This window comes from Sceloporus occidentalis, unplaced genomic scaffold (genome assembly GCF_023333645.1).
Source record: "Sceloporus occidentalis isolate IW3139 unplaced genomic scaffold, rSceOcc1.0.p SCAF_7, whole genome shotgun sequence".
Lineage (NCBI taxonomy): Eukaryota > Metazoa > Chordata > Lepidosauria > Squamata > Phrynosomatidae > Sceloporus > Sceloporus occidentalis.
Genome location: NW_028316987.1, coordinates 53,762,642 through 53,788,738, shown reverse-complemented (window position 1 = coordinate 53,788,738; position 26,097 = coordinate 53,762,642). Strand labels below are relative to the sequence as shown.

At 38.2% G+C, this 26,097-nt stretch overlaps 1 protein-coding gene across 8 annotated transcripts in view; it reads right to left on the bottom strand.

Moving 5' to 3' along the window:
* The window catches only part of SATB1 (SATB homeobox 1), a 140,332-nt gene that overhangs the window by 39,910 nt on the left and 74,325 nt on the right, over positions 1 to 26,097 (bottom strand). For 6 of the 8 annotated variants that reach the window (XM_089532961.1, XM_089532964.1, XM_089532960.1 and 3 more), the window contains 2 exons: positions 25,079 to 25,533; positions 9,350 to 9,562 (listed from right to left, as the gene is read on the bottom strand). In XM_089532961.1, the coding sequence (XP_089389087.1) occupies positions 9,350 to 9,562; positions 25,079 to 25,533 (668 nt within the window). The remainder of the gene's footprint in view (positions 1 to 9,349; positions 9,563 to 25,078; positions 25,534 to 26,097) is intronic. The other 2 variants (XM_089532963.1, XM_089532967.1) reach the window with 2 other exon arrangements.

Here is a 26,097-nt window from a genome sequence, read left to right as displayed (position 1 = left end):
AGGGAGTTAACAAGAAAGCCAGAAGTTAACCCTTTTTTGGGTTTGATTTCAAGTTGAAGGTTTGTGTGTGTGTGTGAGGTGGGGTGTTGGAAGGCAGCACCAGCAAAGTCAGTTTTGATTTTGAGCAGACGTGAGGATGGGGGATTTAAATAAGCCAAGAGGGAGGGGCAGGCAAGTCTGGATTTCTGAGTTAACAGAAGATCCATAAATTAACCCCAAGCATCATGTCTACATTCTTCCTGCTTTCTTCTTCCTGGGAGCATGCCAGCTACCCAATCGGAGTCAAATCACAACAGAAAGAAGAGGAATGTGTCCCCGGTGCTTGGATCTTCCCACACCAGCTTTCTTTCCTGCACTGAGACTGGTTTTTAGCCTGGCTGCTATCAATCACAGGTGAATATTTTTTTAAAAAAAGTTTTTTCTTTTCAATCTGCAGATGTTAAAATCTGCAGATACTAAGGACCCACTGTACTAAAAACCACAAAACATGCTTATTAATTTCTGTAGAGATTACAAATGTTGCCTGTAACAGTAGACATTACAAATTTTTTAGCATTTAATACATTTAAATAAAAGACAGTAGATATTTGCAGATATTTGGCATTGAAAACTGAAACCCATCTACTTAGAAACAAACCACACTGAGTTCCATAAGTTACCTCCAGGTAAGTGCAGAATGATAGGTATGGTTGCAACCTAAATAAATTTTACTGCATTATAATCAATACAAATCTATAACTGCTCCATGTAAGATTAACTAAAAATATCAGGGAACAAGCAGTGGTGTGGGGAGGCAGGGCATTTGGGGCAGGGCTTCTGGGCGTGGGGTCATGTGAAAATGGCCACGCTGGCCATGGAAACAGCCAACCTCCACCCACGCAGGCCAAAGACCCCTCCAAGGCTCATTGAAATGGCTGCCCGGGGTAGAAAAGCGGCAGCGCAGCCAGGGAAACAGCTGCATGCCCAGGCCAGAGACTCTACCGGCCCATGTAAATAGCTACATGGCTGGGAAAACAGCTGCCTGCCACCTGCCCGGGCCCCAGAGACTCCCCCAAGGCATGTGGAAATGGTAGCATTGGGCCGGGAAAGTGCCTGCCTGCACTGAAACTCCCTTGAGGCCTGGAGCAGCATCTGCGTGCCCCAAGGAGTGCCTGTGGAGGGGGGAAGAGACTGGGTGTCACTCCTCTCTTCTGGGGTGTTACCTGGTGTGGTCCATCCCCCTCCGTGCCCCCTGACACTACTGGGAACAAGTAAATTATTATTCATCTCTCTGGGCTTTAGCCTGTCTGGCTTCAAAACAGAGATACTATTACTACTGTGTTTGGTGCTGTCATGCTGGCCACATGACCACCAGAGTAGTCCTCGGACAATGCTGGTCAGCTTAGTAATGGAAATGAACACCACCCCCTACAGTCAGTTACTACTAGACATTCATGTAGTATCTACTACTAACCTAAAGCATAAGTTTGCTCAAGGGGTAAAAAAGTATAAAAGCATTTTGAATATTAAAAAGGGCTATATGTCTGCTCAGTATTATTTATTATTGATCTATCTGTTACGCTAGTTTCCTTTGTATGAGAATTAGTGTGTACTGTTGGCCCTCCATATCCACAGATTCTTTATTCAAGTATTCAAGCATCTACAGCTTGAATTATATATATATATATATATATATATATATATATATATATATATTCCATAAAGACACCATTTTACCATACAAAGATGAACTCCAAATCTTAGAGAGTGAGGTGGAAGCTGAAATAAGAGATGTTGGGAAGAATAAATCACCAGGAATAGGTGATATTCCAATGTTAGTTGATGAGAAATCTCTACTTAGGACAAGAATATGGAAAAACAGGATCGTTCCTAAAGGGGTCAGGCAAGACTGCATTTTATCACCATACCTTTTCAACTTGTACACACAAAATATCATTCAAAGAGCAGGTTTGGGCTCAGAAGAAAGAGGAGTGAAGCTGGGAGGAAGGAAAATTTAAATAATGACCACAGAGGATCTACTTAAGTTCAACCTAGATAATGAGGAACTCAAAATAGTTAAAGATTTCCGGTACCTTAGATCAAACATTGATCAGAATGGAGACTGAAGTCAAGAAATAAGAAGGCTAGGCATGGGAAGGGCAACCATGAAAGAAGAAGACAAGGTCCTAAAGTGTAAAGATATACAACTGAGCACTAAAATTAGAATCATACAAGCCATTATATTCCTCATCACCATGTACAGATATGAGAGGTGGACAGTGAAGAAAGCCAAAAGAAGAAAATCAACTCATTTAAGATATGGTGCTGGAGAAGAGTGTGAGGATATCATGGACAGACAAAAATAGGTTATTGAACAAATAGGTTATTGAACAGATTGAACAGAGCTTGAACTCTCCCTGGAAGCCAAAAAGACAAAATACTTTGGCCACATCATGAGAAGGTATGACTCACTGGAAAAGGCAAAAATGCTAGGGAAGGTAGAAGGCAGTAGAAAAAGAGGAAGACAGTATGCCAGATGGACAGACTCAATCAGGGAGGTTACAGCCCTGAATTTACGGGACCTAAGAAGAGCAGTGGAGGAAAGGGAGTCTTGGAGATGTCTCAACCACAGGGTTGCCATGGGTCAAAGGCAACTCAAGGGCAATTAACAACCAACAAGATTTATATAGGGAGATATGGTCTTTCAGATAGTTATTTTGATACAGTTAAAATAAGATTGTTTCTGACATTTTTCTGAAAATATTTCTTCCAATGGGCTCTTGTATACAAAATTGCAGTCTACAAATTGGGCAACTCATGGCCACTATTACTTTAAGACCTTATGCCCTTGAGAGCACTTGGATGTGAGTTCACCAGATGAAAATGATCTGTACTTTTAAATTTTTAATTTCAAAGCATAGTTTGATATCATATAGTTACAAAGTGGGCTTAAAAAACTAAAAGGAAAACACAATTCTTGCTATTCTTTTATGTTCAAACAAATACATCAATAGTCACTCCATTTCCAAATAAATCTTAATTTACTAGAGCAACGAGGTTTCTGAGATTAAAATTTTGTAACAGTATATAGTAGCATTTTGCACATTTTAATCATAATATAACAAAATTAAATAAAGAAATAAAAATGAGAAAGAGAAAGGTTTACTAGAAACGAAGCCAACATTAGGATTTCTGACTGTGCCTAGAAAAAGCAAAAACTGTTGCTTAAAGCATTTTGAAGATAAGACTAGATTATATGTTTTTTTTTAATTATGACAGTCAATTTGGTCACACCCAATTGTGGGATCTGGATTAATGGCTCTTGGGAAGACCTTAAGACAGTACTATTCAGTAGCAGCATCTTTTCTCCAGTAATGACATATTTCAGTCTTCTTATCTAGACTTTCTTGTACTGTATAATGTCTGTTTTTTTTTTAATAGTCCCATCATAGAGGAAAAATATGTCCATACAAAGAAATACTCTGGAGATTAATCTCTATGACACTGTGTAGGGACTACAGTTCAGTGGTGTAGCACTTTATTTGTTTGCAGTCCTCTCCATCTAATAGGAGGAGAATTGAGAAGATCTCATTCTGATTCCTTGGATAGATTCGCCCAATCCAAGATCAACTAATGGATAATCAAACCAGGTAAAAGACAATTTCCTGCATTCCTCAATTCAGGGTTTGCTGTGACTCAGATTACTGATACATATTTCCTTTCTGTAGCAAGATACTTTTGAATTACATGCTAAATTCTATGTTGTTTTGACTATATGAAATAAAAATACAGTTACCATGGGACTAATTGAATATTGAATCTGCCTTACTAGCAAGAAAAAATAATTCCTTATTCTATTCAGATAGACAGAAAACATCTACTGATGTTAAGGAAGTTAAGTGAAAATTCCCATAGTGGCATTCCGCTCTAATCCATGTTTTCGGAAACTAAGTATGTTTACAGACCACCTTGAAAAATTGGCAAATCAAATTTCCTTTTAAGAATTCCTGAAAAAAATTTACAGTGTTAAAAATATGCTTTAATAGAGAAACTTGACCTCTTTAAAATTGGGTAGGTCTATCTTTCATTGGAATGAATGTAGCTGTATATGTCCATGTAATTACATATGAATGTTCCATGTCAAGGGAAATATTGACTTTAAGGCCTCCCCACACTTTTCACCAAGATAATCTCCCATGAAATATGTGGGAAGCATCCTTGAAAGAGGATGTGTTAGCTTGATTTGACATGTAGAGCCTGTGACTCTGTGTGTGTGTGTGTGTGTGTGAGAGAGAGAGAGAGAGACAGAATGAACTATCTAGTGTGCACTATGGTACTCTGGAGAAGAGTGCTGAAGATTCCATGGACAGCAAGAAGACAAACAAACAGTTTCTAGAATAGATCAAGCCTTAACTCTCCCTAGTAGCCAGGATGACTTAATTGAGACTGTTGTACTTTGGCCACATTATGAGAGGGCATGACTCACTTGAAAAGATGGTAATACCAGGGAAGGTAGAAGGAAGTAGAAAGAGAGGGAGACTGTATGCTAGGCAGATAGACAGACACAATCAAGGAGGTCACAGGCCTGAATTTACAGGATCTAAGTAGAGAAGTGGTGAAAAGGGGGTCTTGGATATGTCTCATCCACAGGGTTGTGATGAGTCAGGCCCTGGGGGCAGTTAACAACAGCATTCTTGTTTGGGGCTAGTTATAGGATTTAATTCATAATTATTTATTATATTTCTCTAATGCAAACAAACAACTCTGTTTTTTAAGTAAAAGAAGAACATGCATATTGTCAGGATGGGGAGTCTGTGCAATCTGTGACTCCTTGCCACTGCCCACCCAAGAGTCCTTAAGGAGAAGGGTCTGCAGTACAAACAGATCCAATCTAAGTTTCTGCAAATGCCCAGTTAGCATTTCTCCAACTCCTCTAGGAAATATTCCATTAATCAGGGACAGAAAAAACTAAAACATGCATGTCTTAAGTGTGTTGAAGAATCTGGCCCATTTTTTTCAAAGCACTTTTTATGTATGAATTGCGAGGAAGGCTGGCTTTTTCAGAGATAGTGGGGAGAAAGTGTTATACTTTAATTTGCTGGTTGTATATGGAGCCTAGAAAGATTTCTGAAAATTCTGTTGACTTGTGAAAGCATGTGCAGCCTCATGAAAACTCCTGTTTTCTCTTGAGTGCCTACAGTGGCTCTTTTCTTGCTTTGACAGCAAGAAAGAAAGAAAAAGAAATCAAAATAAAATTTCTGTAAACTGTTGTTGACAAACAGAATTTAATTTGAATTAGTTGTTCCATTTCTCCTATGACGCAAGGTTCAAAATTTTAATTCTGGATCCATTCACACTATGGAAATGTGTGAAACTGGGTTATTTCTGCGACATCCACACTGGCCACACATGCACCCGGTGTGGTTTGCGGGGGGGCAGTGAAAAACCCGGTTCATTTTGCACTGCGTACCCAACCATATCTTTTTTTAAGGGCCGAAGCGATCCGGATTTTCAGTAGTGCAAATGCACTACCGAATGAATCTGGAACGCTGAGATCATTCCAGAACATGAGGTGCCACCATGCTGATGCGAAGCGGTGCCAGTGTGAATGCTAGACTGGGTTAAAATGCCTTGGAGAGATTCTATCATAGTAAACGTAGTGGGAACATCAATTCGGTATCGCATCACTGTGGAGATCTGCATCTCCTTGGTACAAAAAAGTAAGTGTGAATGTCCCCTCAGAATACCAATTTGTGGCAGAGTGCATTTGTCACGGACCTTGACTAGAATAATATGCAGACATTTTAATCTACCTTTTATCTACCTTTTCCTCCCCCTCTGACAATTCAAGCTATGTGACAGGTAGATCTAGTTTGGTGCTCTAGTTAGTGGAAACTGATTGGTTTCACGTCTTTTCATCTGTCTTTAGTCAACAAAGTTATTAATCTGCCTAATATTATCTTGTGATGTGGTAATAAAAGCAATGAAGGGATTAAGGGCCTCAATCAATTTGCTAGTCTCATCTAGAGTAAAACCATTTAATCAAATGTTAAATAGTTGCTTAACATTTATGTAAATCCCACTGCTTCAATGGCCTTAATCCTTGATTAGGACTAGGAAATGGATTTAGGTGAAAATAACCACATATGCTTAGAGCTTCATATATTAATAAGGCAATGTCCACCCAGACCATAAGGGAATACTTTCCCCACTTGTTCCAATAATTTATTACAATATTATTGTATTAACTGGATCACAGTGCTGGTTAACATTTTAAGATGCAACTTGTATCATACTGTTTTTCATAGATAAGACATTCTAGTTCTTTTCTTAGCTATATTTTATTCAGAAATGATAGATAGATTGAGTTTCCCTTATTCAAAATGCTTGGGACCAGAAGTGTTTGGATTCTGGATCTCCCCCCACCCCCCACAGATTTTGAAATATTTGCACATACCTAATGAGATATCTTGGAGATCTTGACTCAAGTCTAAACATGACTTTTATTTATGTTCTGTATATACCTTTATAAACATATCCTGAAGGTAATATTATACATAATAGTTGTAATAATTTTGTGCACAAAGCAAAGTCTTTATACAATGAACCATCAGAAAGGTGTCAGTATGCCATCCATCCATGTTGATGTTTTGGATTATTTCAGATATCAGAATTCTAGATAGGGGATAGTCAGCCTGTAATACTATTTCTTTTTTCTCCTCCTCCTTCTCTAATCGTCACTATCATTGTCATCCTCCTCCTGACTTTACTCAAGACACCTTTGCAGCCATCACTTGCCAATTCTCTACTGTGGATTGGTTCTTTATCTGCTACTAATGAGCAGAAGTCATAACTAAACTGAACATTTATGGAGTGATTTACTTTTCAGTTCACAGTTCATTTTTTTCAGTATAATGATTTTATTATCAATCTAAAAATTGATCCAATTGTTGAAGAGAGAGTCAACACATACATGATTTCCAAGTATTCAGGAGGTGGACCTAGCACACACTAGTTGGGACTAGCAAGGGGATTTGGTTTAATAGCTGTATATGTGCATCCTCCCATGCCCACTATGATAACCAATAGGTTAATAGTAAACTATTATTTAAAAGGCCTTCACCACGAACAACTCAAATTAAATACAAGACTTGTACTACTTGCATCGACTATAAAATATAATAGTGAATTAAGATTCATATAACTTTTTTTTTAAAAAAAAAAGGTGAGATAAATCCAAATTACTTTTAGAACAAAACATTAATAAGGCTGTCGAACTTGGGATATAGGTCACTTGAGAAGGTTTTTTCCCTCTCTAAATTCTTGCATAACAGATTAACCTCAAAAATATTTCCCTTATTTCCTAACAGTTTCTCTTGAACCATTAAGAATAGCATGGATGATTAGTCTGCTGTGCTCTAGTGAGCACTACATTATATATTGCTAATTAACCTTTTAGAGGCTATCTACAAAGCTTTTTTTTTTCATTGAAAGCATTGGTTATAGTTTAGTGCGTGATACTTGCTGTCCCCCACCCCCATAAAAAAAAGATTTCATAATACTAAGATTTTTGAAAGAAGATTAAGTGTTAAGAGTTAGAAATGAACTCAAGACAGATCCCTGTAAGTATAATGCTATCAAAGGATATAAAACCTTCAAAAATGTTAAACTGGCACACCACCAAAACTCACCATAACATTTGTTTTTATGTAGCAGTATCAGTGTACAAGGAATCCTATAAATTGCGAAACCTATATTGAAACCTTATATGTAATCCATGTTATGTAATGCAACTATGTATCATTTCCTCACTGATTTGTAATGGTGACAATACTTTGCCAACATTTTTATGGAACCAATGTAAGTTTCCAATCCTATCTTCTAAGAAAATCTCCATTACTAATTGTTATTTCAGGATGTTTAGAAAATACAGCGCTCTTAGGAAGTCTACACATAGACATTCTCACTTAAAACTGCTTTTAAAGATGGCAATACTGCAATCATTCATATCTTCAGAATAAAGCCCAAAGATGAAAACCCAAACCAAGAAAAGAAACAGTTTTTCACAAATACAGAAACTCACATTATTTTTCTCAGGTGAAGAACAAACAAAACTTTTATGAATGTATTCCCATAAGTATTGTTTTAGTTTAGGAACAAAAATCTTTTAAAATCCTGGTTTAGCTTTTAATATTAGATTAAACATTAAAATTCATAAACGAGTTAATTCCTTGCAAAACAAACTACTTTTTCTTTCTCTTCTACAAATGGCAAAAGAGGTATAATAAATGCAGTTGCTTTCAGAATGGCTTTTCATCAGGACAAAGTTTACTACTCCATTATTACAGTGGCGCCTGGAAACACAGCTATATTTAAGTGTTAGTGTTTCCATTAACTGTCCTCACCACAGTGGTTTCTCAAGAACAGAAGACTGCATTTTATATTTTCAGCATTTCAAATGCATTATTAAAATGAAACCTGTCACAAAAATTACATATTATAACCATTCCCTATACAGGGAATGATCAGGCATTTAGATTTCAAAGGTATTTAAACAATCTCGATCAAATATACAAAAAGCTGTCTCTGAAATTAGTGATTGCATCATGCAATCTCTCATTTCAGTCTCTTGATGCCAACTTTTATGTTAGTAACTCACAAGCAGAAAATTATGGAAGTCCAAGAAGCTTTGTTTTCAGAAACTTTAGTTTGCTATAGCTTGGACAAAAATTTCTAGGAATACTTCAGCTTCAATGAAGCAACTGAAAATTCTGTGAGTTTTCTATTTCTAGCTGTGCCCATTATTAAAAGAGCCCTCATAATTAGTAAATCTTGGCTCAAGATCCCAGTTATTATTTTCATTTGAGCTTTCACATATGTGCCTTCCCTTTAAACCCTACTGAGTTTTTGAAGAGCTATACACATAGGCATAAGAAGAATACATTGTGGAGTTTAGTCCTTAAATCCAAACAAAAGGAACAGAAAATATCAATTCCTTACGGTTAACTAAACAGGTTGAATCAACTTATGAAACAAAACTAACAGGACAAATCAAGATGATGAAATTAAAAAAACAAAAACCCTGCAAGTATTGTAAAACAATAAACATTTCAGAACTGATACAAACTATATTCCTGAAATCAATTTGATCATTTCTGCCTGCTACTCCAGCTTTCAAAATATGAAACAGATACATAGTCATGGTTTTTCCTTCCTTATGCAATTCTGATATGAAAACATTAACAAATTAAGTTCCCATGTTCAGTACAGTATAAAGAAGGGGAGAGTATTCTGTATCAAGGATTTCTTTTTCACACATCACCAATTCTTTAGCAAGGAACAGTTCATAAAGATTAAGAAAATAGTTTACTTGTGAAGGTCGGCTAGGTGGTGTGCTTATAAGGGGTGTGGGACCCATAGCAGAAGCTGCATTCAAGCTTCTTTCCCTTTCGTCCTGGTATATTCTATCTCTTTCTGCTTCTGGCAGCTGCAAGAAATTCTGCATAGCCCGAAGGTTTACCAGTAGAGACTGTGAGGCAGTCTTGGGGTCTTCTTCTTTTCGCAGGATTTCTGAGAGCAAGCCCTGTAAAGAGATGAAAAAAGGACACACATACACAAAGCCATATTATACTATGCAGTTTTATGCAACAGACAGACACTGCTAATCATGTTTTTGTTTCACTAATTTTAGAAAATACACAGTAAACAGGCATTCATCCTGCACAGGAATATATTACTGACAATTTAGGTAGTGCAGATGAGAGCCTCAATTGTATTCTTAATTTTATTAAGCATCTGCTTTATGCACAATACAAACTGAATCTGCTTAATTGGTCTCTTCTTTTTTACTGACTTAACTTGCCATGAAATTTTTCTAAGGCAGACAGGAATAAATAAGATCCAAGGAATTCTGAAGCATTATTACATCACTGTTGCTCAAAGCTTGAAATAAAACATATATTTATCCTATACAGGCATTTCTAGAAAGAGCAGGGCCTTTTTACAGTTTATGGATTTGATACACTGAAAAAATGTGGTAGAAAACAGGGAGCAATTCATGAATACATTGTCATTTTGAAAGGTGTCTCCTCCCTCGCTCCATATTTGAAAAATAATTTGAGTAAATGAACAGGTAATCATTGGAAAACACAGCTTAATTGATTAAAGCAAATATTTATCATCATATGTCAACATTTTCTCCTTTCCCTCTTCCCAAATAACTGGGAGAATTTTACATTCATTTTCTCACTATATCTCAGTCTCTCTCAAATAAACTCTAAGAGATATCAAACAAAATCCAAGAATCACAGCTGACCACAGAGGAAATTATTTACCTATCTGGCTAAGCATTTCTAAATACATAAGATTTGAAGGTAGGATACCCTGCGAGTGCCACCCAGGTGCTAAAAACCCTCACACAAGCAGCTTAGAAAGGTGTTCTTAGAAAACTCAATGGCTGGTATTTCTGTAGGATGCACACAGGAAAGCTTTGTTTTCTCAAAAGAAAAAGAAATGCTGTATAATTAAGGATTGGTTAGATTGCTTAATTTTATCCCTTGATAGCTCATAATTTCACAATCAAGCTGATACACGACTTCACACTCAAGGTCTACCTGATTGCCATATCCAGAGCCCAGGAATGCCCTTTTCTCCCTGACCAGTGAATCTCATGAGGAATACTATCCATGGTAGCAAACAAACTGCTCACTTGATAAAGTGACCTGGAACTTTTTGCTCTTCAGGAAATAATTGTACATTTTAAAGATATTTTTTGAAAAATTATAAATCCTCCCCCCTCCCCCCAAAAAAGCCTTGATTTTGCTATTTTATATAAGGGGCACAATTTTACTATGCCATTATATTTAATGGGACTTGAATATCCATGGATTTTGGTATCCACAGGGGAACCTGGAATCAAACCCCACCTGATATCAAGGGCCCACTGGAATACTAGCACAGCAATTTGATTCAACTCATCGAACAGAAGCCCCACTTACTGTAAGGGAGCTTTCTCCCAATATTATGGGTACAGGATTGCAGCTTAGATATCCTTTTTCCTTACACTGTTCCTCATAATTATATCCTAATCCTATTTCTAAGAGGGCCAAGACAATGCAGCTAGTGGTTAGCTTATTTTAATCCCGAACAATTGTTCAGCAAAAATGTGTAACAAATTGAAGGTCATCAAAGCTGAGCCTCATTTTCACTGTGTTTCCTTGGAAGTTCAGCCAGTTCATTTCAATGGGATTTATGATATTAAAATCCACAAGATACATGCTCAGTTGTTGTTTTTGTTGTTGTGTGCCTTCAAATCCTTTCTGACATATGGCAACCCTAAAGCAATTCTATAATGGGGTTTCCTTTGCATTATTTGTTAGGAAGAGGTTTGTCATTGCTTTCCTCTGTGGTTGAGAGATTGTGACTCGCTCAAGGTTTCCCAATGGGTTTCCATGGCTTAGCAGGGATTTGAACCTTGGTCTCCTAGAGCTCTTGTCCAGCACTCCAACAACAACATCACACTGGCTTCCAATATTTGCTCAGTGTTGCACAGTATTTTAATTCAGGGTTCATATTCATTCATTACCTAGGGGAAAACAAATCCTATCAATTCTGATTTAGAAACTTCCAAATTTATTATTATTATTATTAACCTTTATTTATGAAGCGCTGTAAATTTACACAGTGCTGTACATACAATCTTTTTAGTTAGACGGTTTCCTGCCCTCGGGCTTACAATCTAAAAAGACATGACACAGAAGGAGAAGAGAGTGGTGGAGGGAAAGGGTAAGAGGTCCAGCAGTTCCTCTCAACCTCCGAGGCCTGGACCAAGGCAGATGGACTGGAGGGAGGGCTTGGGTTCTTAATGGATGGTTAATCATTTTCCAGGGAAAATACATACTCTCAAGTAGGATAATGCATATACAGTACATTTGGCTTGATAAGCCTTCAAGAGAGATTAATAGCTATGCCTAAATACAATTTCAATCTATTATTAAGAATTTAAAAACAGACTGCTCTGTTGTTTACTCATCTTGCTTATATTTTCAAGTATCGGGTAAGTGCTGGCATTGTGTATTCAATAGACGTGACTATTTATTTCGTGAATGAACAAAAAGCAGGTCCTACTTGAATAGACTAAACCTGCCCCCTGATCCAGGGAATAAATGTTGCAATGCTCATACTAACTGTAGCAAAAATATTTGCCTGAAAGGAAATCATCAACTGTATCTATGCATAACCTATTGTTGTGGCCATGTCAAGAGCTGGGAAACATTAGTGTTTCCCATTCAATTAAACTACATTATGTCTTATATTTGACGTATTAAATTACACATTAAATTAAATTATCTTTTATATTTAAACATTGATTAAAATGACAAAAGATGGAAAAAACAGTGACTGCTCTCCAACTTACTCAAAAGGTTATGAAAAAAATAACCAAATGGTACTGAAACCATTAATATTATTATACTTTAATAACCAAACTAACTTCTAAAACTTTCTATAAATTTAATAAATTGGGAGAAATTAATTAAGTTCTAACAAATAATTTTCAAGCTGTTTTGGAAGAGACATGCAGAAATGGTGCAGGTGACTGCTGAATTCAGCTTAATTATGGTGAATGATCTAGTTACTACCAAAAGAAAGGCAAAGTTTTATTACCAGTGTGGATAGTATCATCATGTAGGTTAATCAGTAGGTAGAGGCAGGAGTTACTGTGTTTGTTTTGTTCTGATATAAGAAAATGGAAAATTAAATTTTTCCTCAGGTTCCTGAGTAATGTGACAGCAATTACTTCTGTAGCATAAAATCAGAAGCCCTGATGGGGTTATATGCTTATGGAATGGGCCTCCGGTGCAAGTATTTAGACATGTAACCAGTTTTCATAATAAAGGGATATCCAAAACTTCTTTATGCAATGTTCCCTCAGTTGTGCAACCTTCTGTGTGCCCTTGGGATGACACGAGCATAGCTTCTACTTTATCTCCCAGGTCTGCCTGTCTCAGTTCCCTCTGTAATCTTTCCTAGTTACACAACTGAAGAGTTATGCTATTTCAGCTCTCAGCAAGGTCTCAGCCAAAGAAAATAGTATATCTCCCTACAACAGAAGCCTTCAGTTTTGATAATTCTGTAGCTTGGTCTAAATGAAAGGGAAAAAATAGACTGCTCATATAGCTACATAGGTCCGTAAGGATAAATAAATAGTTCAAATAAGTTAATGCCTATATGTTCTAAGAAGTCAAGAAGCCAATTATGTTCTAAATCCAATAGCTGAATTCAATTACTTAGAATCAACAGAAATAGTGACAGTAAGTAGTTTCTTATAGTAAGCAAGTAAATAAGTAAGTAAGTAATGAATGACTTATAAATGGGTTGTCTACAAGGGCCAAAAGGCCTGGCTTCCCCTTGGCTTCGCATTGTCTAAATCAGGCGATGCAGGCTTAATTATCCAGGGCAGGATAATCCCTGACCCCAGAGTAGAGGCTCTTTAAAAAAAAAGTAAAGGTAAAGGTTTCCCCCTTGACATGTTTGTCAATTCATGTCTGACTGCAGGAGGCAGTGCTCATCTTCATTGTTAAGGCGAAGAGCGAGCATTGTTAAAGACTACTCTGTGATCATATGGCCAGCATGACTCCATAGAACACTGTTACCTTCCCACTGGTGTGGTACCTATGTATTTACTTGCACTTTTACATGCTTTTGAACTACTAGGTTGACAGAGGTTGGGACTAGTGATGTGAGCTCAGTCTGTCACATGGCACTTGGGCCTCAAACTTGCAATCTTGCAATTGTCAAGAGTCAGCATTTTAACCGCTGAGCCACCACGTCTCATATCCCAGAGCTCTTTATCCCAGGGTAATTAAAGTTTGGTTTTGCACATTCTGTGGCAAAATCATGCTTTTCAGACACCTCCCCCACCATGCTCCTTACCTTACCAGCTGTTGATCCAACTGAGAAGCCCCCCAGTCACTGCATCTGACATAGAAACATGATGCCTCACCACATGAGAGCAGTCAGGCACCCTGTTTCCACACTGGACGCTGTGATTGGGCTCTTTTCAGTTTGAGCGATGGCTGGCAAGGTAAGGAGTGGCGTTGTCACCCCCTGGGTAAAGGGCTGGTGCATGGATGGGTGTGTGAAAACCTGCCTGTCCCCATGTCAATCTATAGACCAACCCAGGTGAACACTGGGGCCAGGAAAGCATGGACGTGGCTCACACTTTCCTGACTTATCTGCTCAGGCCCTAAATTGCCAACTCTCATTGGAATTAGCAGCCGGATATAGTCCACTGTTCATAAATTATTGACCTTTGCTAAAGAGATAAAAAAAAAGCACAATTATAACAAATTTCTGATCAAGTCTAATACCCCTTCTATCTCTACTAGGGATGTATTTTATGAGAGGGCCTACTTTTATCAGAAGCCAAGAGGTATGCTTGAGTCTTACCTGAGAGGGACATCAAAATTATTTTCTAGCTTTCAGAGATGTATTTCCTCTTTGGCGATCTATAACCTAGGATTCAGGCCTTCCAACTGGATTCAGAAGGCTCTGAGCCTCATGGACAACATACTCTGGGAAATAGACTCTCTCTCTCTCTCTCTGTGTGTGTGTGTGTGTGTATTCCTGTTGGTTCTAAGTGACTTCTCAGTGGCTTTGATGCCATGCCTACTGTATGCATCTAGCTTTGCTGGAATTGAGGTTGGAGGGATCATTTTCCAGAAGGCTTCTTTCCTTTCTTCTTGGCGGGGATTCATGTTCAATGCCTTGGTTCATTTTAGTCTACATGCTATTTAACATATGTATGAAACTGCTGGGAGAAGCTTTCTGTACTTCTGGAGTCTGGTGCCACTGATAACATGCAACTTTACTTCTCCTTTCCACATTAATCCAAGAAAGCTTCTAACATCTTGAAAATCTGAAATCTGTGATTGGAGATTATCTCATTAGCTTCGCTGCTGGGATAGACCCAGGATATAACTTTCTTAAGGTAGATCTTATCGCATTCACCCTTCTCTCGCAGAATGCAGCCCATATGTAACCTGGGCTTCTCTCACAACTTTTCAAGAAAGGGATTTTCCTGATCTTTAAAAGATGTGGGACAAGCGTGGAGAAGCATGGGTTGCATATGGGCTGTATACTGCCCAGAGAATGGTGAATATGATAAGATTTACCTTAAGAAAGTTACATCCCAGGTCTATTCCAGCAGTGAAGCTAATGCGATAATCTCCATTGACGAGGGCAAAGAAACTGAAGCTTAATCCAGATAAGAGAGAAACATGAGGTGAGTAGTTTAAAAGGAAGATAGCGTATATGGAATAATAGCGTGGCTGTACTCCTGGTTTTAGCACTGAGCTTGGAGGCCTCTGAGGTAGAGAGGGATGCATTTGAACAGGTAAGGTAATGTGCCAGCTGTCCTGTTCAGAGAAATATTTGATCTGGCCACAGTAATGTGCCTTAGATACACCCAATTTGCATTTCAATAGCAATAGCAAGTAGCACTACATTTCTACACCACTTATCCGTGCACTTAAGTATTCCCTAAGTGGTTTACAACTGCAAGCTAATTTCACCTGGCCCAAAGAGCTGTAGCTACATTGGTGCATTGTTGGGCTTGTTACAAGAAGCAGACAACTCATTCTTACAGACATTCTACTGGCTACTAGTTATGACCTATAAAACGCCACATGGTTTGGGTCCAGGCTGTTCTCCCATAAAGCCTGCCTAGACCCTGAGAACTTCAGGAGAGAACTTTCTCTCAGTCCAGATGTCCTTACACACACATGCTGTGGGATGTGAAGGGAGGGTTCTTAGTAACTGCTCCTAGACTCCTTAATCCCTTCCTGAGGAGGTTGGATTGTCCCCTTCTATTGAATTTGTATGATCAGACAAAGATTTTTTTTCCCATCCTGACAGGCTATGAAGAACTGTTTTTAAGAAAGGGTGTTTAACAGTATATCACACTGCTTTTGAGGGCTAGCTTGGTGTAATGGCTTTAATGTTGCACTATGAGCAGGTTCGAATGTCCGCTTGCCCACAGAAACCCACTGGGTGACCTTCAGCAAGTCATACTCTCTCAGTCTCAGATGGCAAACCTGCCCCTGACCATGTCTTGCCAAGAAAATCCTGTAACAGGTTTGCCTTAGGGTTGTCATAAGTCAAAAACAATTTGAAAGCATAAAACAACATCAACATTGCTTTTTAACTGCTTTGTCTTTCAGTTTTTTAAATGGATGTTTAATTATTTTTAATATTATATGTAGTTAATTAAATAGTAATATTTTTGTATGCTTTTCTTATGTTGGATTTCTAAATAATTCTAAAACTTTATCAGAGGTATGGAGAAGGGCAGAGTATAAAATTTAACAAAAATAAACACATAATGGCTAGATTCCTATTTATTAGTCTCAAATAAAGTAGAGCCATTGAATCCATTGATTAAAGTATGGCAAATCTGATTGATTTTAAGGGGATATGCTTGTGATTAACAATAGGATGACTTGCACTATGTCTGCATAACTAAAGAAGAGTCTTTTACCTAAAACAGAAAAATGTACTGAATAGGGTGGGGGAATGCCAGGAGCTTGGGAGCCACATGATTCTCACCCTTACAGGTGAGAGAGACATGACAGTATCCTTGTATCCATAAATAACATCTGTACACAAAAAGAAAGAACCAGCTTCCTAGTAAATATTTATGTTTTCTTCCTAGCCTCTCATGAGTGAGCACAACTGCATCTTCTGTACCAGACCTGCCTTTTTGGGGGGTAGGCAACTAGTGGGCCAATGGGTACCCTTTAGGAGTTCACATCTGGTCACTGGACCTGTAGTTGTGGATCACTGATGTATTCAGATGGCTACAGATTATTCTCTGCTTGCTTGAAAGCAACACAATTTTCTTTCACTGCCATTATGGCCCATTTGCCTTTTAAGCCCCAAACTGCTGCAAAACATCTTGACTCTGAGTGCTCTGGGTATATGATTGATGAATACTACATATTCTTGGGTACTCTTCTTTGGTGCACTGAAACTCCATTCTTGGAGAACAGGGGTCTTTTTAACCTTCCTTCAGTAAGACTATTGCAATAATTTTATTTAAAAGAGGCCATTTGGGTCTGGTACTTGTTTTTGCTTAATGTTCTGTTGCTGACTTTCAATGTTAGTTTCAGTGATTGATCTTGGTTGTTTTGCATGATATGGATGCTTGATTCAAACTGAGCCCAACTCTGAACACACACATGCAGAAAAGTGGTTTATATAATGTTAAACAAAAAGAAATGAAGTCATTATATATCATGGCCCGCTATACCAATAATCACTTCATTAATATAGCTAGGATAATTTGCCAACGTATTAAATGTCTATTACTAAACTTCCACTATGAACTAAACACAGAGATGTGTGCTTAAATTTATTCTTTCAAGAGCCCTGTTTTTGACTTATAGTGGAAATCGATTTGAACCACAGCCACATCACACCAAATAAACAAAACCTTTACAAATCATCACAGGCATATTTCATTAGTAACTGCACAAAAATTTTCAATAAATATCAGAGCTTTCAAAAGCTAATTATGAATTCTTTAAAATGAGAGATAAATGGAAGTGTCTGCCAATATGAACTAAAATACAGCCTGTCTGGCCCCAAGTTTGTCTGCTCTTTGAACATAATCACTGATTCAGATAGATTTTATCAGGCCCATCGAACTTCAAAGCTCTCCCAAGAAAAATGTGATTTGCTGAAACCACCACCAACAACCCCCCTGCCAAATATGCAGAACATCTTCATATGCTGTCTCTACTGCAGTGGATTGAAATCTCATATCCAGGTGGAAGATTATTTTCAAACTCCACCCGCAAGTCTGGAGTCCTGCCAAGTAAGTTATAAGCAGACACATTTATCTTTGTCACTTATTAGCAAGAGGAGAGCTGTCATGATAGTGTAATAGCACCTTTTTACCTTTTACTCACACAGTGATGTGGATAGTGCACTTTTTCTTAAATTACACTATGAAGAATTATATGAACACTGGCAATTTCTGTTATACTTAAGCAGGCAAATTTCCCTCCATCACATAATTTACAGAACTCAAATTCAATAAAACATTACAGGATGGTCCATTACTGTTATCAATTTTGAATAATCCATCTTCATTCTTCATTTTACTGGAAAATAAGCAGTGTGCCAAAGATAAAATAAAAGAAAAAAGGAGGAAGGGGAAAAAAATGAAGAAAGCATAGTTCCATAAACTGGTTAAACCTTTGATGTGGTCTTTAATTTTTGCAAGTACCTCCCCATTTTGTCCCTACCCACTGAGAGTCTGAAGTCCATGTGCACAAATCAACAGAACAGCAGCTACTTAAAAATCTGTTCTCAATGCTACTGGTGTCACATAGCTAGTGAATTAGGGGAGTTCCAGCCTTTATAAGGCTGAGGTCTACAAAAGTTCATGCTACCAACTTCTATCTTTCAGTTAGTCTCAAAGGTGTTGCAAGATCCCTTTGCATACTGAAAGCTTTTTCTTGAAAAGTGAAAAGAATTTCATCCTGCTACTCAAAATGTTAGAATGGAACCCTTTCACTCACACAATATCTCAAAGAAGCAAGCTCCCTAATCTAATGAATTTCACTGCTAAGCAAAAGAAAAGGGTACAAAGGTTTGATAAGGGCTATCCCTGTCTATCCAACATTGCACCATCCTCTTCCCAATGACAAACACAGGAGCAGGACCATCAATAAGGACAAAATCTATCTGTTCTTGGGAATGTCCTTGGGAAATGTATAGCTGGCGAGAAATCCAGTTATTGGGTTTCTTCCAAAATATCCAAAATATATTGGCATGTCCCCTTCTATTGTAATCTTTAAAATTAAAAGTGTAAATGATGACTGGAACCTATATGTTAATATATATTACCAGAAGAAGAGAAATGGATAAACATCGACTTACTCCAAACTACCAAAATAAAAATATCCTGACAAAATAACAACAACACCTGCATTAAAATAAAGCTTTATGTATGACCTTAAGCGATTTTTTTAAAAAGGGGGGAAGTAGAGCTATCCAAGTTGATGAATAATGGAGGTAGGTTCAACTAGACGTGCTCACCTGGAAACTGAAAAAAATAAACTGGGCTGTTGTGTTAGTGCAGATAGTACAATAAAAATTAATGTATAGATTGTACTTCTGGCTTGTACATTCTGATATTCAAGATTTCTCTAGAAATTTTATAGGTGCTGGGATTAGTCATAACAGAGAGCAACGTGCAACCAGTCTACTATGGGATTAGTGATTTACCAGCAGGAGTTCTACATGTAAACTCAAGTCCGTTTAATTTAATGTCTATGCCAATACACCTTTTTTTTTAATGCAAGGAAAATAGCCCACCAAAAATGGGAAGAACACAATTTCTATAAAATAGTGTTATTCAAAAATTCAAAGAAAATATCAGATGTATCTACCAAAAATGGGGATGTGAAAATATAATTCAAAATAAGCTAGGACAATTTTAAGGCCTTTCACTCAGATTCTTTCCCCATCTTTTCAACTATTTTTAATGTACAATGTTGTTGTTATGTGCCTTCCACCCATTTCCAAGTTATGATGACCCTAAAGCCAAGATATCATGGGGTTTTCTTGGCAAGATTTATTCAGAGGAGGCATGCCATTGCCTTATCCTAGGGATGCCATAACCCGGTGGCCCCCGTGACAAACCCGCTTTTGGGGGGCCCCTCCCGGTCCCGGTCCGGTTTGGCCCCTAGCCCCCGGTTCGAGCTTCCCCTGCCTCCTCCCCGCCGTCCTGCGTGCGGCTGTGTGCCACTCTCCCCACCTGGCGCACTGGCGTAGCCTAGAGAGCAGGTCTTCAAAACATCTGCCACTCAGAGCTATTGGCCAGCCCACTTGGTATATAAACCTTGCAAGAGGCATTACTTTCCAGGTTACAGTGAGAAAAGAAAAAAAAAAGGCCATAAATCATTCATGTTGTCTGGGAGTTTAATTGCCTCATCTTTTAAATGTATACTGCGTCAGTATTCTTGTAATTCTTTATCACAGGATCGTTTTTGAGGCGCGAAACACCTTTACTTGTAATATGCAAATTTCTCCCAAAGCTGACCAATGGGAAAGAAGCAATCAGCCCTCCATTTGGGTTGGTTTTCAATGGCTTGGTATAGGAAGAGCTTTTGCCTTGCTTGTAAATAGGAAGGGCTTTGGGGTAGCAAAAGGCTGCAGAAATAGTTTGACCCCCCCTTAAACATCCATGGCTCAGTGCTATAGGATTCTGGGAATTGTAGTTTCTTGTGGCACCAGAGCTCTTTTGACAAAAGGAGGCTGAATGGTCCACAGAGGAGGCGTTGCCTGGGGGCAGAGCGGTGGAAGAGAGGAAGCTGCGATGATGAGGAAAAGCAGGGGCTCCTCCGCATGGTCCTGGCACTTCCCTTGGCTCCCTCCCTCCTCCTCCTCCTCCTCCTCTCAGAGTAGCCACAGCCTGAGCTGCTCATTCACACTCCCTGGCTTTTCTCCCCCCCCCCCCCTACTCTGCACTTTGAGACCCCTTTAACTGCCAAAGCTCAATGCTCTGGAATTCTGGTGCCTGTGAGGCATTTAGCCTTCTCTGTCAGAGAGCTCTGGTGCCACAATCAACTACAATTCCCAGGATTCCATAGCACTGAGCCCTGGCAGTCCAAGCAGTGTGTTTTGGACACAGAGATCCTCCAAATGAATCCAGTCCCTAGCTTTTGTATCTCTCTCACACACTGCAGGAATAATAATCCCGGGAATGCTAGTGTTTGGGAGACATTGAGACTTCTCTGTCAGTGATGGCTCTGAGGCCACAATAGACTACAATTCCCAGGATTCCTCAGCACTGAGCAGTCTCAAACTGGACCATTTCATCAGTGTGGATGCACCTGGGGAGGAATTCTGGGCACTGCAGTTCAACTACGTTTGGAGGGTTATGTAACTCCCTGTCAGAGATAGCTCTGGGCCACAGTGTACTACAATTCCCAGCATTCCCCAGCACTAACCCAGGACAGTTAAGTCACTCTCGAACTGGATTATTTCCTCAATGTGGATGCAGCTTTGGTGAGGAACTCTGGGCATTTCAGTCCAGCATTGTTTTATTTCTGCAGTGTATTTTGGACCAGAGACAAGGTGACCAGGCATCCTCCTCCTTTTCCAGGACAAATTTCTTCTGTCAAATTTCAAAATGCCCTCCATTTGGATTATGGCTAAGAAGCATGGATTTATAAATACATGGGTGTTTTTAGCTTTTATTTTTGGCCATGTCCTACATTTTTTTTGCTTGGGTGCCCTACATTTTGGGGTGAGTGCATTGGTCACCTTGGTCAGATAGCTTTCCAGGGGTTTAACTGCCATTCTGCTGTGGAGCTGGAACAGAGCACCATTCCCAGAATTCCATAGCATTCAGCCGAGGCAGTTAAAGTGGTCTCAAACCAGATTATTTCACCAGTGTAGATGCAGCCCAAGCCTTTTGCCTCTCTTATGCCTGAGATTTCAAAGCCCAGCCCTGGCACCACAACAAACTACAAATCCCAGGATTCCATAGGATGGAGTGATGAGAGTGAAAGCAGTGTGGCAGCAGCCTAAGTGTGCTTAATGCAGTTCTTAACATGGTGCACCTCTTGCCTACAGAGTCTCCCAGGCCCCAGCGGGGCTTGGGAGAGGCTGTCTCCCAGGCCCAGCGAGGCCTTGGAGAAGGCTTAAAAATGTAGGACCTTTTTTTTTTTGTTAATTTTCTGGCCAGGAAATAAATAAATAAAAAAATGTCCTACATTTTTAAACCTTGTCCTACATTTCCCCCGGTTTTGAGGTCCTCTGGGATGGCAACCCTACCTTACCCTGAAGCTGAAAGAGTATTCCATGAGTGGGTCTCATGGCTGAGTGGGGATTGAACCCTGGTCTCCGGAGTCTGAGTCTAACATTTAAAACCACCATGCCACACTAGTGCTCACAAATTGTAGCATGATTTAAAAAACATGCTACAGGATGAGTCTTCCTTATGTGGAATTCTGAAATCCAAAATGTTCCAAAAACTCAAACATGTTTCCATGGATAGCTAATATTGTGTACTCTAATTTCATGCACAAAATTACTAAAAATGTTGTATAAAATTATCTTCCAGCTATGTATATAAGGTATATATGAAACATAAGTACATTTTTTGTTTAGATTCAGGTCCCATCTCCAAGATATCTCATTTTGTCTGTATATGAAAATACATATATTCCAACATCAAAAAAACCCCCTCCAAAATCCAAAACACTTCCAATCTCAAACATTTTGGATAAGCTAATCAATCTATCTTACTTTCAGGTCTTCCATTCTTTGGCACATTTACTCAATTTTCAAGAAAACAGCTGTGATGTTATTTGTAGTATGGGACACAATTGCTTTTGTAATCTGGACAAATGCTCCTGTTCTGACTTTCATACCACTATACTACTATATTTCATAGCACTATAGCACTATATTTTATAAATATGTTTAGGTAAAATTTTAATCACTTCTTTATCATTAAAAAGATTAAAAAACAGTATAAGTTAGAAAGGGATTTTCTAAAAATGTGAGGAAAAGTTCTTGTGAACTTTTCAGTGTGTCTCACTAAAGTATAAGTTGTTTTATATTATCCCAGTTATTTATTGAAATTTGTATACATATTTCCTAGGAATTTGATTTCATTTGTTTTGATCAGCCATGGAATTTAAATTTTATTAATATTTTATTATAGCATTTTAATTGTTCGATAAACTATTGTATTGCTAGGTGCTTCTCTTTTATATTACTACATGCAAGAACCAATGCTAGACTTACTCTGGGAAAATGGAATCTGGGCCTCTGTTCATTATGATATGGCATTTGGAAAGAAAAGACCAAGATTGAAATGCAGAGGTCCTATGTTGGTCTGTCTTTATGTTGAACAGTCCATTAGGTGGTTTGTGGAGCAGCTTCCCATAAGGTTAGTAAAAGATATTATAAAACTGGACTTTCTCTATAGTTACATGGTCTGTGTCCTGAACAAATATTTTTGCATCTGTAATTGTTGGACTCTCTCTTTTTAATGCATCTTCAACTTTCAATTTTTATTTTTTTTAAAAATAATTTAAACCATTTATGAATGTTTACACATTTTTTAAAAACCATTATGTAGAGAGGTCTTGTAGCATCTTTGAGACTAACTGAAAGAAGATGCTACAAGATCTCTCTACATACTGATTTTACAAACTAACATGGCTATATCTTTGAATTCTACCACTTTTTGAAATCATGTTACCCTATGGATTTTAATCCCTTCATGGTATTTGATACTGTCTAGTTTTATGATTTTTCTCATTTTGCACTTCTAATATATATAATATTATATACATATACATATTTATCTAATTGTGTCCATCCTCTTTGTGTTTTTTTCCCATAGGGTCACAGAATGGCAGGATATTAGTGGGATAACTTTGTCAATGTTTCCTATTTATTTTTATCTTTCAAAGGTTTCACTAAGATGCTATGCCTCTGTGGTACACTGGAACCAGAGGCGTGCTCACAAATGTCAAAGGCATGGAGGACCACAGCATTAATCATCCTTGGAGTCACTGTACAGGTACAAATTTATATATATATATATAGGTTTGCAATTTAGATAAATTGATCCTGAATAGTACTGGTGCAATGGGAGAGATTCTCATTACTGGGTTTCCTACCTTTTTCTTTTGCATTCTGACACTCATCTACTTTCATACCTTCAATAAGGCAAATATCACCATGGAGGGTGAGTGACAAAATAAATGAAGCAACTGGGCAGGGACAGCAACAGTGACGGCCTCTCCTGTTACATCTGTACTGTTAAAAGCAAAGGCCAGTTTCACAGGTTTTGACCCACAGTTCTATTGTAACACTATCAGAGTGAAAATCTCCACCAGTGCAGCTATGTTAAATTACACCATAGCACCAGTGGTTCTGTAACCACTTGCCTAACAAACAGTATTGGCTACCATCACTGAGTTAATTCTGAATATACACAACAACTAGGGCAAGGGTGGGCAGCTTCAGCAGGTCTAAGGGCCAGTTTTCTACACCAGGACCTTCCAGAGGTTGCATGGACTGCCAAGAATATTCCCTCAAAAGATATCTGCTTCTGTTTTTGAAAAATGGGAAGGTAGGGATGGTGCACAGTGCGGCAAGTCCTGCAACCTATTTTGAATGTGAATTGTTACTGCTGGGGGCTTCTAGGAATGACAATTCATTTCTCATTTGGTTGAAAAAAAAGGGGGGGAAGAGTGCGCGTGCGAGAGAGAGAGTTCTCAGAGATCACAAAAACAACCAAGGGGAAGATACTTTTGGGGCAAGAGATCAATCTATAGGGATCCATAAAACAAGACAGATAAGAAATAAATTGTTGTTGCTGTTCTGTTATTGTTGTTTTGTTATGTGATTGCTTGATATTGGATACAGGAATGGAGGTTGTTGGATACAGGCACTAGCAATCTGTAACCGAACTGTGACAGACACATTGTTTAAGGCTATAATGTAAGTATAGTTTTGTGAATTCAGCAAGAAGTAATTTGAGCTTGGAGTATGAAGAATATAGAAAAAAATGTACACTATTACTGAAATGAGCTACTTTTAGAGGAGAACATAATTGCAAATGAGACAACTGTTGTATTGTTTTAAAGATCTTCCCCAACATGAGAGTAAAGAAAACTATATTCAAATGGTGTCTTAATATAATGATGAACCAAAAAAATTAATACTTTTATTCAAACACACACACATACACATATTTATATAAACAACGTGTGTGTGTGTGTGTGAACTTTTAAAATTGGTGGCTTACCCCAAGAGCTGTAGGATAAAAATTATAAGAAGAAACATCTAACTCATTAAAATTTCTTAATGCAAGAATGAAATTAGAATTACAATTACTTGCAGGTAAGTGTGGCATGTATCATTCCTTAAATATAGTTAGAATATCTATATTTTGCATCATGTTATACCTATCCATCAAAGCAAATCTAAATTAGGGCAAAGAACAATTTAGGGCATACGGGGAAAATTAATCTTGCTCTTTTTTTTTAAAGAAAAGTCTAACCTGAGTTCTGTTAAATGCCACACGTGCAAAAACTGCCTGCGAGATTCCTGCTCGTTTCAATTCATCACGCACCCACTGGTAGATATCGGAAGACACCTCTGTGTTAGTCGAGACCTGCTGCTCCAACGGCTTGTTTATAGATCTGCTGACGGGAGGAGGATGGTTCAAGTACTGTTGGTTTAAGGACTGTTGGGCTAGAAGTCTGTTCACTGCATACTGCTGGTTTAGCAACTGGGCCATTACCAGCTGCTGATTTACCAACTGAGGACTAATGGGAGTAGATACAAGTCCAGGATGCAGGTTTGGAAGTGGGGTCCGAACAGATGGTTGACTGCTATGAGAAAGCTGAACAGGAGATGGAGGCTGCTCAGCTGTGTTCCCTGGGACTGGTTGATGACCAAAGTTGACATGGTTGGTACCTTGCTGTGATAGTTCAGAAAGGCTATCCATTTCAGCTACAGAGAAAAAGCAGGAATTATTATTTACTTATATGAAATTATATACAGATACATATAAATACAAGGGCAATATTTCATAAGACTACTTTTTTACTCCTTTGCATTTCTTTGAAGTTAACCTATGAAATTGTATCAACTGGCATACTTATGAAATTTATTTTTAGTGAGACTGGCATGCTAAACTGAGCAATCTCATGTATGTTTACTCAGAAGTAAGACAGATTCACATAATAGAACTAACTTCCAGGTAAACACACACAGTGCTTTATAAATGTTTGAATGGAAAGGTCAAAAAGTCAAGGGAGGATCCAGGTCAAACAAAGCACAAATGTGATATATGTTCTGAGTATCTTCAAATTAAATTAGTATTACCACAAGAAGACGGGCATCAGTTCCCAAGTAGTGAAACCCATGAATGCTCCTCACAGAGATATCACAACATCCTCTAAGTGCATAGCTACATCATGGAAATGAGTGCCTTGTGTGCATATGAATGCAGTATACACACATTTTATTTTTTATTGTGCTGTACACTCTTTCATAGACAAATTTTCATATAAA